This window comes from Liolophura sinensis, unplaced genomic scaffold (genome assembly GCF_032854445.1).
Source record: "Liolophura sinensis isolate JHLJ2023 unplaced genomic scaffold, CUHK_Ljap_v2 scaffold_15, whole genome shotgun sequence".
Lineage (NCBI taxonomy): Eukaryota > Metazoa > Mollusca > Polyplacophora > Chitonida > Chitonidae > Liolophura > Liolophura sinensis.
In genome coordinates this window covers 143,973-165,240 of record NW_027017954.1, presented here as the reverse complement: position 1 = coordinate 165,240, position 21,268 = coordinate 143,973, and the positions used below count along the sequence as shown (strand labels likewise).

At 39.9% G+C, this 21,268-nt stretch overlaps 2 protein-coding genes across 2 annotated transcripts in view; both read right to left on the bottom strand.

Annotated features, from left to right (window-relative positions):
• LOC135481298 (receptor-type tyrosine-protein phosphatase mu-like) overlaps window positions 1-21,268 on the bottom strand; it is a 179,620-nt gene that overhangs the window by 144,846 nt on the left and 13,506 nt on the right. The gene's annotated exons all lie outside the window — the stretch shown is intronic.
• LOC135481289 (receptor-type tyrosine-protein phosphatase kappa-like) lies at window positions 428-21,041 on the bottom strand. Its single transcript, XM_064761136.1, has 14 exons — window positions 21,035-21,041; window positions 20,807-20,961; window positions 20,312-20,399; window positions 19,188-19,264; window positions 14,134-14,285; window positions 12,793-12,928; window positions 12,027-12,176; window positions 11,537-11,636; window positions 10,478-10,551; window positions 8,026-8,160; window positions 4,560-4,682; window positions 1,995-2,143; window positions 1,030-1,165; window positions 428-529 (listed from the first exon to the last, which is right to left on the bottom strand). Exons 1-14 carry the CDS (start codon window positions 21,039-21,041, stop codon window positions 428-430), a joined length of 1,584 nt encoding a protein of 527 aa, XP_064617206.1.

Genomic DNA, 21,268 nt, shown 5'->3' with positions numbered 1-21,268 from the left:
GATCTAAAAAGCGTAAATTTACACCAAACATAGCACTATCATCATGACCTAGAAGCCGCATTATTAAATCAAAAACTTAATCATCTAAATGACCGTTACAGGAACAAAGCATATTTACAGCAATAAGCACACAATAGTCATGATTTGAACGCATTTTCACAACAGTTACAACACTTTTCGTCCTAAACCCCTACCTTTACAACAACAACAAAGTGAGCAGCAAACCCAACACAACACAGTTTTAATCAACACCAACAGAATCAACAGTGACAAACCATTGACATAAAAGCTCATCAGTTATGGCATAAAGTTACACAAATATACAGCACTGAGGCCACAGCAAGTCTGGCGAATGGAAATAAGAAACAGTTTTGATTAATCCAGTCATAGCGTAGAAACTATTAGTGGAATCTTTGCTGAACTTATTTTACATCGCCTCCAAATCTGTTGTCATTGGTCTGAAATTAGCGTAGGTTTGGAAGTTGTCCAGATATCCCAAAACGACCTGGTGGATGAAGTTAAGCTGACCCTAAAAAAAGGGTAAAGGATGAAAAAGACATATGGTAAATGGTAAGCAATCTGACCATAAATGGGGTAGATGAGGGCGAAAAAAAAGACAGATGGCAAATGGTAAGCAAGATGACCCTAAAATAGGGTAAAGTCTAAAGATAACAGATGGTAAATGACAAGCATAATGTTTGAAGCACATGAGTTTCTGATTTTTTGACACTCAAATTCTAAATGCATTTACACCATATTCAGCATGAAGACATTAATCAGTCGACGCATGATCCTTTTCTTTCTCCAGAAGTCACTGAGCATTGAAATAGACTCATACGCGTAAGGGCATAATTATATTTGTGTTATTTTTATTTGATAATTAGAAGTACTGTGGTCCATTTAGAGGTCCACGTTTAGCAATGGTACCAGCATTAGTACATCATTAAAAGGAAGACTGTCACTCATATGCATTATACGAAAATGACACTGATATAGTTATCTGTTTAATAATGTTATAAGTAATCATACCACATCTGTTATAATCTCCGGTCTGTTGTTCCTCATCTGCTTTATAGTCTGTAGGATATTGACGTTCTGGTCAACCTTCAGTCTTTCTAGCACAGTCCAAACCACACAGAACAACCCACTCTTTGTCACGCCATCCCTGGGTACAATCGGGGCATATATTATTTTAATCATACACGTAAGCCTGTATTTCTTCATCATCAATCTTAAAAGCAAGTAATGCGCACTCACCACATGATCGTTTATGATATGTATAATTTATATTATACATATGACATTAATTTACGGCTAATTTCTCATCTTTTCGTTAGGTTTGTTGGCTTACATACAAGTAGGGTGGCCTTTCACAGTTGAGTTTATCAGGTTTGTCTAATGTATCTGTAATGTATCTTCTGTATCTGCGCTGATTCGCTTTTAGAAATATGCTACATTCTTTGTTCTTAACGATCATTTTGTAATAGTAAAATCTATGAATCATTGTAAATCGCTTAAAATATTTAATACCTCGAATGCCACAAACAGGCCACCCTCTAAGGATAAAGTTTACATTCCCAGTCAAACCAATATCAAAAGTGAGATAAACATAATTTAAGACCTTATGATTACATAGGTAATAGGAAAGCCGTATGCAGAGGGCCTATGTCTCAGAGCATAAACTACTTCTGCCTACATACGGTTATTTTGTTTACATAAGCTTATTTTCCCAAAATCTGATTTTGGCTTTGTTACGTTTTATATGGAGACCTCGTTTTCAACAAATACTAAGCATTATTTACATTTTAATGTTATATGAGCAAAAAACTGGAGGTGTCTTTGCCTTATAAAAAATAAAAAACCGCTATATTTCTCTGGAGTGAGAATGCATAATTTTGCATGTTATAGAAGAGAGTGTACAATGGCAGCGGGCAGCTGTCTGCCATAGAAGAGCTCTTTTGACACACATCATATATGAGTAATGCTTAGCTAACCTGCAATGAACCAGTACAGGTCCGTCGCCAGCCTTAACTCGCCACATGTCAACACTCTGTAGTACAGTCAAAAGCGTTGGTATAGTCTCCAGTGTTGGTTCACTCGTGAAAAATGGGCAGCGGAATTTTTTGATGGGCTGAGGTGCTTTCTGGAAATATTCATCAAATTCGATCATAAATAAAATTTACAGTATTCATCAGGATAATGTAGAACATTCAGGAAGACTCTGCATTTAAGGTGTGTAAAATACACACTTTCCCTCTTGTGATGTACAACGCAGGTTTCTTTATGCTGTGAGTGCAGGGAGGAGTCAGTAATGGCCTCCTCCCACTATCCTGTGCTCACTGCTTCAGTCATACCAGTCACCTGTAGTTTGTCGTGCATATCACTTATATAGGTACAGGTCATTTTACTTTTTGCCCTTTTGAATAGTGTTTTCATGTCTGTGTGAATAGTTTGTCATTTGAATAACTTGCCGTGTGAAATGTATTATATTACCTAACTTGATTGTTTTGCAACAAACATAGCTTAGATTTATTACCATTTATATTACTTCCTTTCCCTCCGAGAGTCTCACGGAAGATCAGCCTGGGCTGAGTCTCTCTCCGTGTCACATGCATTATTTTTATTATAAACATAATAACATAAATTATAATGAATTATAGACTCAGTTTTTCCTGTACTAACATGACACCACTGATCGGACTTATATCTGTACCATTCTTTATCGTGGGTATCCCCTGGGCTTTGTCCGTTTTCCTACCACCATAATGCTGGCCGGCGTCATATAAGTGAAATATTCTTGAGTACGGCGTAAAACACCAATCATATCAATAAACAAATGAGGAATGACATTTCGGGAAAATCCCTGTCGGTGAATGAGATTGAATACACACCTGGCGTGATCTAGCGCTAGGTTATTGTGTTTTGAATGGCCTCTTTGCCAGTGAAATTCCTTTCGCCTTTCCATGATCGTTGGAAACTGCTGACTGCTTTTCTTTGCGTGATTGCGTCCTATTTTGGTATATTATGTATACTTTCTTAGTTTGTTGGTGGTTTGTGTTTGTGTCCTTTTGGGAATGGGCCATGCGATTATTGACCCTGATCGTCCATTTCGTCCAACGTCCAACAGCTGCTACACTATAGGCTGATAGTCGTAGTTTCGCTATATACTGGACACGAAGAGATATGCTTCAGATTTTACGCGTATTTTTAAAAAAACTAGGACAAAAAAGCGCTCGACAAAGAAAAGAATCGATTTTGAATTTAACCACAGCGTTGCTGTGCCAAAACATTAGAATTCTTTTTTGTATAGGGTTATAACATCCCACTGGTTTAAAGGTTGTGGTGATTGGTCATGTTTTATATGTGTTGTTATGAACCAATTTTCTTGGTTACATTATGAGACATTCTTATGAAGGGTTCGCTTTTTATTCTGATGTGATCAGTCCATAATGTCTAGCCCAAATTTGCACTGTGACCGAAAGTAAAAATCGACAAAATTTTTTGCATGGGGATGATCAATTTCTATTCTCTATTTTCAGCTGCAACGCGCATTTGTGTTGGTGAAGTGTGTTCAAGCTGTTGTTGGAGTTAGTATTCTTCCTGTTCTTGGGCGAGTTATGTGCATGCGTCGCAGCTTGTGACAAGACATGAGTCATTCTTCTTTCTTTAAATAAAGGTGTTATTACAGTTAGATGTGCACCGCCAGCGCTTTTGTTTTGTTTGATTTATTTATTTGCTTGGCGTTTTCCGCCGTATTCAAGAATATTTCACAATACGATGGTGGGAGGAAACCGGACAGAAGCCAGACAGAAGCCGAGGAAAACCCACGAACAACCACTGAATGTTGGCAGACCTTCCCAGGTACCTAAAGATATGAAGCCAAGATGTTCTGGACTTGAACTCACAGCGACTGAATTGGAGAGAGTCTTCTGGATCAATGCGCCGTGCTGGTGCGATAACTACCACGGCCACGGAGGCCCCGTTTTGTTTCTTGTTTTTTTGCTTTTTAAAAACGTCGCACGCGTATTAACTGATTCTTTCAACCTTTTGCACAGTACAGTACAGTACGTACGTGAAGATCGTACACTTAGTTCAACGGAGACGTTCAGTTCGGGCTTGAACACTAGCGCTAAAAGCGCAACCGAGATATATATTGACTATCAAAAACCGATAAACTGGCATAGTAGAAGATCTGGATCTTTGGGTCTTTCCATTACTATTCAAAAACCGTTATATGCTTCTCTTTTCATGAACCCGTCCAAATGTCGGACTTAGTACATGGACAATGACCTTTGTAGATTGTGTTGAGGGTTCTTTTGGAATTGGTTTTAAGGTTGTTGACCCGGAACCACCATTTTATTTGGAAGTGGGGGGGGGGGGGGGGGTGATGTTGGAATATCAGTTTCGATGCCCAGATCCAGAATATGAACTTTCAGTCATGAAAAATAGCAACTAATATATCACTAAGATAACAGACATTTTTCTTTTCATCTCTGAATTAAAGTACTCAGAAATAATTGCCTTTGTTTCACATACTCAAAAGTATAGAAGGGCTTTACCTTGTCTTTGTGGCTCAGTTCGTAAGTCCAAGTGGAGAATTCCACTCTCTGGTCAACATCTGTCACCTCCACCTCGAACGGGTTAAACGTTTCCTTCTTATCTGTCCAATACACCCCAACATTCTGTGCGCAAGAAAATAAAGTATAATAAATTTATGTATTGTATATTTGACTTTTTATTGCATGATGTAATCTGCAGATTGTTACTGGCCACGACATCATTAAGCGATCCTAGATTTAAGTCAAATGTTCAAATCACTTTTTATTTTTTTTAATTTTTATTTCCAACGTACCAAGGACAAACTATTGCTTGACAACGTAAATTATGGCTAAGTTATTGTAAAACAAATATCAGCTAAAATAATGGAAAGGAACATACCAAATAAAATGATTAAAATTTTGAATTAAGTCTAAGATCGGTTCGTGATCCTGGGGCCAGGAGTTTTACACCAATGTACACTTGTATCAGGGGAAAGGTTTTATGGGTGGGAGAAACTTGGGTACCCGAAGTGAGTACTTTCTCACTCACGCATAAAATATCAAGTACAGAGACAGTTTTACGTGTGCCGAATTTGGGAAAGCCAACTGATCTCGAACTAATTCCAAATAGCGCTTATTGCCATAATGGAACTGGAAATATTGGAGGATAAGCAATTTGAAATGTCCTGATGCTAGGGTTCAGTTGAGTAAACACCTCGGGTGTTCGACAGACTGAACTGTTATTGAATGTATAATAAACCAAATAACAGTTTGCCGCGCGCACTTTTTCGCTGCCTTGTAATTCTCGATAGTCACACACTCAGAATATTCTCAGCATTGTATGTAACACTTTGTGGTCAATGTGACAGACTACCTATATGTATGCACCTCATCCCCTCTGTTGGGGTCTATCGCCTGGACAACTTTCATTGTGACAAATTACCTCCTTGTCTCTTGTTTTGTGGGCTTTCAATGATGTGCACAACTTTCATTGTGACACATTACGTACCTTATTCCCTGTTTTGGGTTTTCCATTATGTGCACAAATTTCAATGGGACACATTGACTACTTATCTTCTGTTTTGGGGCCTTCCATAATGTGCACAACTTTCAATGTGACACATTACGTACCTTATTCCCTGTTTTGGGTTTTCCATTATCTGCACAACTTTCAATGTGACATATTACCTACTTATCTTCTGTTTTGGGGGCCTTCCATAATGTGCACAACTTTCATTGTGACACATTACCTACTTATCTTCTGTTTTAGGGGCCTTCCATAATGTGCACAACTTTCAATGTGACACATTACCTACTTATTTTCTGTTTTTGGGGCCTTCCATAATATGCACAACTTTTAATGTGCCACATTACCTACTTATCTTCTGTTTTGGGGGCCTTCCATAATGTGCACAACTTTCAATGTGACACATTACCTACTTATTTTCTGTTTTGGGGGCCTTCCATAATATGCACAACTTTTAATGTGCCACATTACCTACTTATCTTCTGTTCTGGGGGCCTTCCATAATGTGCACAACTTTCAATGTGACACATTGCCTACTTATTTTCTGTTTTGGGGGCCTTTCATAATGTGCACAACTTTCAATGTGACACATTACCTACTTATTTTCTGTTCTGGGGGCCTTCCATAATGTGCACAACTTTCAATGTGACACATTAACTACTTATCTTCTGTTTTGGGGGCCTTCCATAACGTGCACAACTTTCAATGTGACACATTTCTTACTTACCTCCTGTTTAGAGTGAGTGGGTGAGTGAGTGAGTGAATGCAAAGGGGTTTAACGTCGTACTTAACAGTAATTTTTTCAGTCATATGATGACGAAGGAGTCCTTAGAGTGCATGTACGTGTAATGTGCCTCCTTGTTGAAGGACGGTTTTCCACCGCTCTTTTATCTGGTGCAGTTTCAGTGAGACGACTTCAGTCGTGCGTATGTCGACCTTCCGACTGGGAGCAACTGGGTTTTTGGCAACTGGAAGCAACTAGGAGAAGTTGGCAGCAACTGGGGGCATACGGTCGATCTACGCGCGTTTGCGATCACCGACAACTGCTGACTCTGCAGCTGCTCATAATTGAACAAGTTCGACTTTTCCGCGAGTCGAAGCATCCAGTTGTACCAAGTTCCGTCGATCTACACGTGCTTGTGTCCACTTGGTAACAGTTGCTCCCAGGAATGCACGAGTTGCACTATGGAAATGGCGATTATAAAGTGGACCGATGAGCTGGAAAATAAGCTTATCGATATTTGCAGGCTTAGACTGTGCTTGTACGACACCTCTTCCAAGGTACAAAGCATATGATGTACATGGGGAGTGTAGAAAAGTTGGAATAAATGGACAAGAGAATTTTCCAAGAAACCTTAAATTTCCACAGCAAAGACAACTTAAAGGTATATTATATATTGTATATAATATATTATACATCCACGCACCGTGTACACGGGCCTCCTACATCATTAACGCTGCTATAAGTATTTGCTAACAGCTGCCTCCAGTCGCGGTCGATCCACGCGCAACGAAACTGAATCTGATCAGGCCCCGCCAGTCGCTCATGGTCTTAAGGTTTTGTCAAACTTTTCGACATAACCGCTACGCGCCCTGCTTTACCGAAGGCAAGTCAGCTGCCAAACCCGAGCCATTATACTGATGTGGTGTGAGTGGATCCAGGATTGACCCTGGATCTACCGCACGGAAGCGGATCCCCTGATTAGAGCGTCTTCCATTATCTACACAACTTCCAATCTGACACATTCTTTACATTATTCCCTGTTACATTATTGGGATTTCCCAGTATTTGCACCTCTTTCAGTGTGACACATTACCTACCTTATAACCCTGTTTTCCGTTATGTGCACAAGTGGTCAGTGTAAAAGACCACTTATCTTATCCTGCAATGTGCACAAGTGGTCATTGTGGTAAACTACGTATCTAATCCTCTGTTTTTGGGGACTTCCATTATTTTCACAAGTGGTCAATTTGACAGACTACCCTACCTTATCTCCTGTTTTGGGGGTCTTCCGTTATGTGCACAAGTAGTCAGTGTGACAGACTATTGATCTTAACATGTTATGTGCACAAGTGGACACTTTGACAGGGTACCTATCTTATTCCCTGTTTTGGGAGCCTTTCATTTTCTGCACAAGTAGTCAATGTGATAGACTACCTAACTTATCCCCTGTTTTGGGCGTCTTCCGTTATGTGCACAAGTATTCAACGTGACAGACTACTTATCTTAAACTGTTATGTGCACAAGTCGTCAATGAGACAAACTACGTACCTAATGCTCTGTTGTGGGGGACTTCCATGATGTGCATAAGTTCAATTTGACAAACTACCTACTTTATCCCCTGCTATGGGGTATTCCATTTTCTGCACAACTGGTCAATGTGAGAAACTACATACCTTAACCCCTGTTATGGGGTATTCCATTTTCTGTACAACTGGTCAATTTGACACACTACCTACCTTATCCCCTGTTTTCACGCGGTCCAACATGATGATGGTACTGACTTTGTGATCATAGACCAGACGCCAGAAATCCACGACCGTGTTGGGTAGAGGAGTCTGAGTTAGGATAAAACCCCTCTTCTGTTTGTATCCCTACAAGTAAAAACCGGTATTTTCATTGAACCAAAAATACACAAACATCTGTAATTTCCCAAGGGTAAACTCATACACGTCATACGCCATTCAGGTTCCTACTGTTTACAACAGAGAGTCCAGGGAAAACACTGAAGGCAGAGGCCATTTCGTGAGTTTCAAATAAGTGCAACTTGAACACGTTTCCAGGCAGCCACATCAATAGTTCTGCCAGCAACTAACACATGGTGAGTGGGTGAGAGAGTGCTTGGGGTTTAACATCGTACTCAACAATTTTTCAGTCATATGACGACAAAGGAATCCTTAGGGTGCATGTACGTGTAATGTGCCTCCTTGTAGCAGGACGGATTTTTATGAAGTGCTGCTTCACTGAGACGACTTACCGAAGGCAAGTAAGCCGCCCCGCCCAAGCCATTATACTGATACGGGTCAACCACTCGTTGCACTATCCCCTTCATGTTGAACGCCAAGCGAGGAAGTTACAAGTTCCTCTTTTAAAGTTTTAGGTGTGACTCAATCAAGGACTGATCCTGGATCTACCGGTCCCGAAGCGGCCGCTCTACCAACTGTGTTATCCGGGCCGGTTTACAGATGGTCATGGGTTTCCCTCGGGCCCTGCCCGGTTTTCTCCCACCATAGTGCTGGCCGCTGTCGTATAAGTGAAATATTTTTGAGAACGGCGTAAAACACCAATCAAATAAATAAATCAATCAATCACTACGTAAGGACCTCTGGAAGTTATCACGAACCTATCTTAGACTCAAGTCAAAAATTTAATCATTAAGTCTGGTGCGTTCCTTTCCATTATATTTGCCGAAATTTATTGCACAATAACTGATCGAGAATTAACGTTGTCAAGCAATATTTGGATCTTCTTACATTACAAATAGCAATATTGAAGTCATTTGAAATCTTGACTTAAGTCTAGGATCGCTTAATGATCCCTGGGCCAGATCTTGGTGTGTTTGTTGCCGACTTCACATACATCAACGAGGCTGCTAATTAAAAATTGCATTAAACAGATTTAAGCATGAAATTATCAATGGAAACGGGGTATGTCCGAGCGCTGAAGATGTTTTCTTATCATTCACTAGGATATGTGATATTCTATGACAGTTATATATAATATATTTGAGGTAGGTTGTATTTGTGAAATAGAGTATAGTGTCGTGGAGGCAATGGAATAAATCCTAGGTTCATGTGACCGATGGAATCAGTCCTTTACCTAGGACTTGATATACATTCTACAAAAATGTGGATGTGGGTCAAATCCATGCCCCCGCAACTGTAGGAGCCTGGGCAATAAATGGCCTAACAGTCGATGAATTTATTTATTTATTTGATTGTTGTTTTACGCCGTATTCAAGAATATTTCACTTACACGACGTCAGTCAGCATTATGGTGGGAGGAAACCGGGCACTGCCCGGGGGAAACCCACGAACAATTGCAAGTTACTGGAAAATCTTCCCACGTACGGCTGGAGAGGAAGCCAGCATGGGCTGGACTAGAACTCACAACGACCGTATTGGTGAGAAGCTAATGGGCCATTACGCTGCGCTAGCGCGCTAACGAAGTGAGCCACGGAGGCAGCCAGTGGATGAAAAACACTTGTGTCCCAACAGTATCTTGTACATATCTATAACTGGCAAGTCCATCCGCCCCTGTCAAAGGTTGGTGGTTTACCACGGACACTCTAATGAATATGACGTTATACAACGACCAAATACATGAATACGTTGTAAATAATTAATCAGTTTGAAAAAATTAAGACCAATGATAATGGCATTTCAGCTATTCTGTCATGAGAAGGAATCATAATTATATGTAATCTTATTCTTTCCCACGGGAGCGGTAGTTCCAGGGGCAATCCTGGGTCGAGTCACACCTAAGACCTTAAAGGAGGAAGTTGTAACTTCCTTGCTTGGCGTCCAGCATGAAGGGGACAATGCAACAACTTGTTGATCCGTATCAGTATAATGGCTCGGGCGGGGCTGTTTACTTGCCTTCGGTAAGGCGCCTCAGTAAAGCAGCACTAGATAAAAGAGCAGTGGAAATCCGTCCTGCACCAAGGGGGCACATTACATGCACTCTAAGGATTCCTTTGTCTTCATATGACTGAAAAATTGATAAGTACGACGTTAAACCCCAAGCACTCACACAGCACTCTTTACCACGCCTAGAGAAGATTAATAAAACGGTGTTAGTTTTAACTTAGTGTACCGTATTAATATCTAGGTATAGTACCTTGCAGTTAATACTACCTCTCCACTTTCGAACATACAAACCACACTGTAGGGTCCCGTCTGAGATCCTTACCGGAAGATACACAGCATTGATGTAGTCGTTACAGTCGGACACTGGCGTGGACAGGTATGGCCTGCAGCTATCAACTGAAACACAACAATTACAGGTTTACTCCAACGAAGATGCTGTGCTGCAACAACGTGTTATTTGCAACACATATTACGCAGTTTACAGCTTTCCTTCACGTACCTGACTGTTCATGAGGCTTAGACTTCATAAATTCCAAAGACAGAACCACGAACAACGTGGGGACAATGTTGTAACACTCTGAATACAAGGAAAGAAAAACAGCCCTTAATCGCACTAACTGACGAAAAAGAATGATGTGAAATGGGAAGTTACAGGGGCTTGATGCTAACCAGGTAAGTGTTTGAGCTCTTTACCGGGGAACGCCGACCCTGCTCTCGAGCACATTTAAGGCGAGCCATCTTTCTGGATGCTCACTGTAAATGTATATAAATTTGGGGCATTTCCGCTAATCAAAAATCAAGTGTAGAGTCTGTGACTGATAGGAAGGTTGCATACCAACCATTTGTCATTGTGCCTTGAGTACTGCTGATTGTCATCTGGATGTCAGTGTTATCTTTCACTCTAGGAATTCACGAGAATCAGTGGATCTACCTCTATATGCTGAGACTTCCTATTGAGATTGTGTGTGTTTGGAAAGGTGTTGTGTCTGCTCTAATCTCCAAAGGAATCTATATTTTGTTGTTACCTACATTGTTTTATATGCTGTAAAAAATGTTTTACTATTTAGTCTAAGATTAGACTATTTTATTATATGTATTTAATTTATTTAAAACTGTTCGGTTATTACTGTCTGAGAGTTGAACAAATCATTACTTTGCAGATTGACCTCTCTGATAACGATACCTTAACGGTATACGCTGCTGAACAGCGAGATGAGCTATGAGTTTTCACATACTTTACAAGGATGTTTAGAGGGCACATGGAAACGGTGTCTAACACATTATTAAATCAGAAGTTGATATCGACATACAAACCCTGTTAGGTGTGTTGGGAGTGTACCTCAACTGTCGACGAAATAAGGCTTTGTCACAAAAGACTTACGGGCTAAAAATTTGGAGTATCTGTTCTTGGAAATGTTGTCCGGATGTCTGGCGGATTCCACTTGCATCTTGTTCGCGGGTTGTGAAAGTTCCCGGAGGACCTAAAACGGACGGCGATAACTTCCATTTTAAAATGTTCTGTTTTATTTGAACACTTTGTAAAGAGGTGTCGGACAGAACAATCTCATCACAGACCCACAGTAGCCATGAATAGACTAGCTGTGTAATGTACCACGTAATTCCCAACATTTATCTATTTGCTTGACCACACTTTTACGCCATATTCACGAATATTTCACTTTATATACCACGGTGGCTTAATTTTTTTATGTATTTATTTGTTTGCTGTTTTACGCCGTACTGAAGAATATTTCACTTATACGATGGTGGCCAGCATTATGGTGGGAGCGGTGGCATAAATGACAGTAAATTTAGAATTCTAGTAGCCTCAACAGTTTGCAAATATTTCTTATTCTATTTTCGCAACAGACCTCAAACTGTGCGACCATCTTGGACTGTCCGGTCTCGGGGTCGACAGTGCAAAGGTCAGAGTACACGGTGGTAAAGTTCACAGATGGAATTGAACTGTCGCTGAATTCCAAGGCTTCTCCCAGGGCTGCATGTAGAAACTCGTACTGTTCCTGGTTAACATGAGGGCATTTTTTTTTATACTTTAGCAGAACTTTCCTGCAATGCATAATGTTAAATCATCTTGCGGAATACACCCGTCAGATCAAAATTCATGTAACCACATGTTATATCTTATGAGTACTTGTCATTCCGTTTTATTCCATCACACATTTGGCACAATGAGACGATCACGCATTGTTTTTATTTTCTATCTCATCATTCAATAAAAGTAATGTTTGCAGGTAAATACCGTTTCGATGACATATGCACAATGCTTGTTTCAACTTTAACAAGTGATGTGAAGAAAAGTATTATCATGATAACAGATAATGTGCAAGGTAGAAAAAGTTTGACCTAAGTGCGATCAGATATTGCCTTCAGAAAACAGTCCTGTGGTGTGGGAGCATACCCTAACTCAGGTAAATTGACAAAAAGTCACATGTCACCGGATACGTCTGATCATTTGGCAGCTACATGCATCACACTGTCGTCGCTGCTCTGTTTTTTCTCTCTATGCTGTATGTCTTAATTATATTACACAATTACGTTTCCTGTGGTATATCAGTACACTCAGAGAAGATTGGAATTTCCAAACCAGATCTGCAGTCTTTCTATGACTAATTGTACCTGTGTCTGCACCATGTTGACCCGCTGCTGTCTCAGAATCATCACACAGGCCGGCACATTCACCACATTCTCTTCTTTAGCCTGATTGATCAGGTAATCCAGAGCTATGAACGTTCCCGTGCGTCCAATCCCAGCACTGTTCCAAGACACGCATGCGTACAACAGGTAGAATCAAATCATTAGGCAAAAAGTACTCCACAATAGATATCCCAACTCTTGACAAGATCGCTTCTTTAATAACGGGCATGCGCACTTTGAAGGTTTACCTTGAAAAAGATTTAAAGACTTGGCTGTGCCTTTTGAGAGACAATGTCGCCGGTAACTACCACAATTCAAGAAAAGGACTGACACCGTTGAAGTCATGTCATGCCGTACTATATTTTACAACCACATGGACATAGGTTTTAAACGAAGTCTGGGTGCTATCAATCCCGATCTAACACAGAACGTGTCTTGAATCACGTCGGGATTAATATCAACTGCGCATGTGTTCTTCTTTTGGAAAACAAACATTTTCATGCCAATTTTAAACCATAATCGACGTCCACAACCGCAAGATCAATTTGCAAAACAAAGTTTAATTCGTTCCCTCCCGAAAATAATATTTATTTATTTGATTGGTGTTTAACGCCGTACTCAAGAATATTTCATTCATACGACGGCGGTCAGCATTATGGTGGGTGGAAACCCACGACCATCCGCAAGTTGCTGTCAGACCTTCCCACTCACGGCAGGAGAGGAAACCAGCATGAGCTGGACTTGAACTCACAGCGACCGCAGTGGTGAGAGACTACTGGGTCATTACGCTGCGCTGGCGCGCTAACCAACTGAGCCACGGAGGCCCCCCCGTAAATAAGAAGAATGCGTATATGGAGAAAGGAATTAACACGGAGCCATGAAAACAGGCATCATTGATGCTAGAAAGACAAGACATTATTCTAGACGCGGAAACTTAATCAATATTCAATTTACTTGCATCCTAGTTTAAAAGATATCGCGAATCTGAAATATATATGGTTTATTTTTAATTGGAATTAGTGCACATCATTATGACTTTTCACAGATCCTGCACACTTTTTCCATATGTACTTATGAGATATTCTACTCTTTGCGAATTTAAGAAACAAAGAATGAAGGTGTTAGATTTCCTATACACCCTCGATCATTTGTTTATCAAAAATGGTTAATTTATATTTCATACGTAATCTGCCTGATTAGTGCAAAAGTATAAAATGTTTGATTCAGATGAAGAACTCAAAAGTGGTGTTTATTTCAGAACTAGCATTCCATTTCAAAATGTTTCTTTCTAGGTTGATCTGGATTGTTTGTTCCCACGCCTACCTGCAATGGACGATAATTGGTCCAGGTAAAGTCGAGTTGTACTCCAGAACCTTATCTCGAAAGTCAAGCAGAATTGTGGCATCGGAAGGTGCCCCGTGATCTGGCCAAGCCGAGAAGTGAAACTGTTTGAGAATCTTCGTCTTGTTTTTCACCTGAGGAGATTTTCCGATCAGATGCGTGACACAAGTAATGGCGGTAAGGAAAGCATAAACCAACAGCTAACAGAATTTGCTCATCTTATAGGCAGATTCTCATCTTGTATCCTCTTCTTTGATTGTGTTATAATACCAATATATTGTACATATGTTACAATTACATTTTGGTGAAGCTCTGGGCATGTTGGAAGAATCTATTTGTTTTGATTGGTAGTTTACGTCGTACTCAAGAAAATTTCACTTAAACCACGGCAGCCAGAATTATGGTGGAAGGAAACCGGACAGAGCCAGGCCGATACCCACGACCATTCACATGTTGTTGCAGACCTTCCCATGTACGGCCGGAGAGGAAGCCAGCAAAGAGACGGACTTGTACTCACAGCGACCGTACTGGTGAAAGGGCCCTAGGTCATTGCGCCGCGCTAGCGTGCTAATCCCCTCTACCAAGTCCAGCTTATGCTGGCTTCCTCTCCGGCCATATGTGGGGAGGTCTCCCAGCAACCTGCGGATGGTCCTGGACTTCCTCCCACCATGATGCTGACCGACGTCGTATAAGTGAAATATTCTTGAGTACGCTTTAAAACACCAATCAAATAAATAAATAAGTAAATAAATAAATAACCTACAGACATTTTGGACAGAAATTGAGAATTGAGGGTAATCATGCAATAATGAACTATATGTACAAGTATTTTGAACACTTTCTTACATGTGCAAAGTTACAAAGGGGTATACAGGGATACATGCGATCAAAACGATGACGGGAATACTGGAAAGTGGTGTGTGGTCACCTACCTTGTTATTCGGCTCTAGTGCTCTAAGTGTACAGTTAGTGTACAGCTTGTGTCGATATTACTATATGTAAGTACCAGTGTTGCATTTGTGTAATTCTATAAAAGTACAAATAGTGTCGATCAGACCTACCTTAGTGTGACTCAGCACCAATGTTCTAATTGTGTAGTTCTGTCAGTGTACTCCTATAGAGTCGATGTAACTGAGCACCACTGTTCTAATTCTCTAATTGTTCAGATGGTGTCGATCAGACCTACCTTAGTGTGACTCAGGACAGTGTTCTAATTGGGCAGTTCTGTCAGTGTAGTCCTATAGAGTCGATGTAACTGAACACCACTGATCTAATTCTCTAATAGTGTCGACCAGGCCTATATGTACCTTAGTGTGACTCAGCACCAGTGTTCTAATTGTGCAGTTCTCTCAGTGTACTGTTATAGTGCTGATGAGACTGCGCACCACTGTTCTAACTCTAATTGTTCAGATAGTGTCAATTAGACCTACCCTATTGTGACTCAGCACCAGTGTTCTAATTGTGCAGTTCTGTCAGTGTACTCCTATAGTGTCGATGTGACTGAGCACCACTGATCTAATTCTCTAATTGTTCAGATGGTGTCGATCAGACCTATATTGCCCTATTGTGACTCAACACCAGTGTCTAATTGTGCAGTTCTGTCAGTGTACTGTTATAGTGTCGATGTGACTGAGCACCACTGATCTAATTCTCTAACTGTTCAGATAGTGTCGATCAGACCTATATGTGCCCTATTGTGACTCAGCACGAGTGTTCTAATTGTGCAGTTCTGTCAGTGTACTCCTATAGTGTCGATGTAACTGAGCACCACTGATCTAATTCTCTAATTGTTCAGATGGTGTCGATCAGTCCTACCCTAGTCTGACTCAGCACCAGTGTTCTAATTGTGCAGCTCTGTCAGTGTACTGTTATAGTGTCGATGTCACTGCGCCACCACTGTTCTAACTCTAATTGTTTCAGATATTGTCGATCAGACCTATATGTGCCTAGTGTGACTCAGCACCAGTGTTCTAATTGTGCAGTTCTGTCAGTGTACTCCTATAGTGTCGATGTGACTGAGCACCACTGTTCTAATTCTCTAATTGTGTAGATCAGACCTACCTTAGTGTGACACCGCTATAGTGTTCTAATTGAGTAGTTCTATTAGTGTACAGCTAGTGTCAACGTGGGTTCCCCCTTCTTCCCTCGGTGTTCTAACTGCGTAGGTCTACAAGTGTACAGATACTGTCGATCCCACTTACCTCAGTGTGAGCCACTACCGGTGTTCTAAGTGTGTCGTTCTATAAGTGTACCTACTGTGTCGATCACAACTACCTGAGTGCAGCTTAGCCTTGCCGCTCTAATTGCGTAGTTCTATAAGCGTACAGCTAGTTCCGATGTGAGTCAGCCGCAGTCTTCTAATTGTGTAGTTCAATGAGTGTACCGATAATGTCGATCAGATCTCTCTTAGTGTGCCTCCGCTCCAGTCTTCTAATTGTGTAGTTCTATGAGTGTACCCATAATGTCGATCAGATCTCTCTTAGTGTGACTCCGCTCCAGTGTTCTAATTGTGTAGTTCAATGAGTGTACTGATAATGTCGATCAGATCTCTCTTAGTGTGAACTCCGCTGCAGTGTTTTAATTGTGTAGTCAATGAGTGTACCGATAATGTCGATAGGATCTCTTTTAGTGTGACTCGCTCCAGTGTTCTAATTGTGTAGTTCAGTGAGTGTACCAATGACATTGATCAGACCTACCTTTGTGTGACTTAGCTCCAGTGTTCTAATTGCGTAATTCGCATATATCTCCTCGTCATGCAGGGGTAACCTCAATGACACCAAACCGCGAACAGCCTTCGCTCGGCCAGTACTGTTTGCACTTCATCTAAAACGCAAACCAATGACGGAGGACACGTGGACTGAGGCACAACGTACAGGAAATACTCTCTTTGCACTTTGCAGACATCATTGGTGCATACTTTGAATTCATTATACAATTTTAATTATTCCTTAACTCAACCCACCCAAAATAGTAAGGACAACGAAAGAAGACTCCCATTGAAGTTTGCTTATCATTTGACTTGATTTCATTGTTAAAGCCAATTCGTCATTCCAATATTATCATCTAGATGTTCAAATACTTATGTGAAAACGACGTCACCTTTGATGTAAGACTTCATTCAATGGCATTTAGAAATTGAACTGGATAACATAACAAATATATGGATCACAACTTCTGCCTATTCAGTGAGCAACGTTTCGGTATAGGTACTAATGCCGGTCATTATGCTTGATAAGTGTATTAGTCCCTATACCGAAACGTGGCTCACTCAATATATAGAAGTTGTGATCCATATATTTCAAGTTATGTTACCTTTGATGTAGGTATGGCCTGAATCAGGAGTGACGCAGCTCATACCAATGGGCTGATAGAATACCTTATCTAAGAACTATTTGAAACACAGGCATTTGTTTTTGTCTTAAGAGCAGTACATGCACAATGGAATATGCTATTAGAAATACCTTAGTTGCTTCGATCAGATTTGTCACCATGACAATTTTACCCACGTTCTGTTCCCAGAGCATGCGCATGAAGTCGTTTATGATGAGATCGGTAGGACCTGTGAAGATACATGTCAACGTGAACAGCCCAAGATGACGTGGGTGAGCATCAGGTAAAACAATACACCATATCATTTATGAGGCACTTTCTTTATGGCAAATAAAATCGTTATCTTTTTATTTGGAAGATCCTCCTTTTATACTGATACTGACCTAATAAATACGACTGCATAAAATATGTTAAACCTGGCACCGTGATTAGCTGAGACACTTACACTTTATTTCGAACAGGAAGATCGTTAGTTTTTTTTCATTTGTGTGCAAATGGTTTTTTTCTCATCACCATAATTTTAACATTAATCAAAATAATTTTAGAATTTTATATGTAAATATGTATGCTTGAGGTTTAACATTGTACTTTTTTCGTCATAATTTTTCAGTTATATGACGACGAGGAGTAATTAGGTGTTTATACATACATTTTGTCTTCTTGTGCTCTAACCTTTCGGCGCTCAGCCCTGTGCATGAATTCTTCAAGGAGTAGAGGGCAGAGAGCATTGAGGGGTTGACAAGGAGAATTTTTGTCCATCCTGGTTATACCACAGTTGTTACTGTGTAGCTCATCTAACCGTTGTGAATTGTCCACATTTTTTCTTAGGACATGATGAGTATAGATACTATTACGTAAAGATTTACATGGTCAGATTAAGAGTGAAAAAGGGGATCTTTACCTTGAGAGGCGATGAATTTCTTAGGCTGGTTGTAACCTGAAATGTAATTCGTCAACAGTGAAAGGGGAAGAACCGTTTACCTGAAGTGAGTGTTAGTTTAGACTAAAAATGTGTATGGAAAAACCTTTACTTGTTTTTTAAGATTTAAGTTTTAATTGAGTGGCATGTAGTAGTGAAATATTTTGGATGTATTGTGATATATGTCGCCACAATATTTCAATACCTTTTATAATTAGAGCTAAACAAGCTTCTTGTGAATTGTACTGATTGTATTGTTTTGTCTGAGCATGACAAAAAGCCAAAAGAAAACAAAAACAAAAACAAACTCCTTGACTGCTTGAATCCTGGCCAGAAAAATGTCACTATGACGGGACTTTAAGCATTATCAATAGGATTCACGACGTTCAACATACTATCAGAACATTTGCCTCTGTCCAATCCAGTGAACAAATCTAAATAAAAAGGAGTGAGGATATTTTAGATACAATTTCCACTAATCCTACCACTGACTCTTACTTCTTTTGACAGTTTCTTTCAGACAATATAGTTTTTGTCTCAGCACCCGTGGTGTGTATAGACTGAATCTACCATATTTATATCTAATCCTTCGATATTAAATTAGCTGAATAGAAATTTAGCTGGTGTTAAGACGTTTAAGTATTTATAGCGTTAGGTACAGACTAAGACAACGTAGGCTATAGATATATTGTTACCAAGACGGTAGGCGTAAATAAGAACAGATGAAAGTAAGGCATAACATTAAGACAAAAGGATATATGTTAATGGGACTAGCACTCAATCTTACGTCAATGTAACAGGCGTTTATGTAATCCGATTTGTCATTGGGTCCATGGAGTCTCAAGACGACACGAGAGTGGTCATCTGAAAAAAAAATAAAAATGGAAGTAGTGATGGAAAACAAGAATTCTGGAAGTATTGCATCTACAAAACATGAACGTGTTTTTTAAGTGTTAGATAGCTATATTTATGTCCACAAAGTCCACAAGGGAACTGCCATAATGTTGTAGAAAACGGACGAAACCCCTGAAACTTGAGACTGACCTGTAACTTGGTGTACTCTCTCCAAGACATTTTATCCATATCGGTAAAAAACAGATCGAAGATTACAGAGGTTTGCCCAAAGAAATTAGTCAGAGTGAAGCGTTGCGTAAGGTATTAGTTTAATACGATGGAAGTGTTATACGACAGTTGTCCGGAAAGTGTTTCCTAACTGATTGACTGACTTGATAGATGGATTGACAGACGGGGGGGGGGGGGGGGGGGATCCACTGTCTGCAGTTCGGGGACTAATACCGTTAAATTCTATCCATGCGTCCCTGTGACAAATGTTTAAAAGATGGTTAATTTTATTTAATACATGCATATTTGAATGACTATAAATATTTGAACGTCTCTTACTTCACACAAAAAAGGATAACGATGGTCTTGTCATGGGACGGTCTAATACACTGCTTTAGCAAGAGTTTGTCACAAGGACGCAGTTAACGGGATAGTATTGTTTTGAATATCACAACAACGGGTTGTACATGTAACTAGCTTGCAACAGGGCATATATTTGTATGATTTGTGGATCAAAGATATAAAAATTGCTTTCAGATGATGCAGAAAGAAAGATTTCAACGATAGTACAGATAAAAATACAGGGTTTATTTCATCCAAAAAAAGTAAATCTTTGCTTTCGGATCTAACCTAACCTTTTCATGGCTGCGAAATTAAAATTTAAAGCTATTGGGCTTATGACGGAATATCATTTATTGCGAGAGTTAATTGGATGGCTATACATGTCGGTCCTAATTAAGGATAAACTGGATAAATGGATTCAATACCACTGAAGGCTTATTGCTTGATGTGTTACTGTAATTATTGCTATATTGCTTCTTCACTTTATTACCAAACACAGATGCTTACATGCGACAAGATTCTTGTAGCGACTTTTAGCCTTGTTGTATGGAAGGTTTGCCACTTCAGCTTTGGCATGGAGTCCGGCGGGAAATTCCTAACAAAAAAAAGCAACAATAGCTTAAGCATAATATGTAAACAAAAGACAATGAGTTCAAAATATTTTCCTCACAGCGATATTTACGTTTACGTTAAAGTCATAATGGTCAGCGTTAACCAAGACCTATATATTGGTTTTAACATTCATTTAGTTAGTTGTTTGGTCTTTGCCATTCAAGAGAATGTTTCACTTGTAAGACAGCGACCAGCATAATGCTGGGAGGAAACCGAGCAAAACTCGAGTAAATTCCTCGACAATCCGCATTCAGGTTGTTATCGTTAATAAATGTTAACAGCAGATGTTCAGGCGTTAACTAATGAATACATTCTTGAAATGTGTCGTGATTTAGGGTAGGTATTCTTAAGTCACCATGTCTGATACAGCAAAATAATCTAGCAGCTTACTGCGAACTCGGCTTTGAAACCATCGGCTGCCATTTTCTCTTGGATGTAGTCCCAGAATTCCTCTACAGGAACTGACGTGCTCAAGTGATTCTCGTACGTTGTTGCCTCGGGATCCTCTGGGGCTAAGTGAGCTTCCGGGTCCTCTGCTTCACATTCTGAAAGTTAAATCAACATTGCTAATATGATTAACAGCTTCGAACTCAAAACTCCCCTACCGAATGCAATTACCTGTCATGTAGATGTAAAATCTTCAGTGACCATACAGCCACTCTTTTAACAGTTAACCATTAAAAAAGCTACTTTGTTCTTAATTTATGTCTCTAAGTTTGGTATGTTAGACTTTTAAAAGTCAGGGTTGATATATCTCGTGCTTATAGTGAATGAGGTAACCAATTGTGTAGCTAAATGACAAGTTTTTATTTTTATTTCCCTGCTTTAGGCTTCTCTCAAAATTTGTCTTCT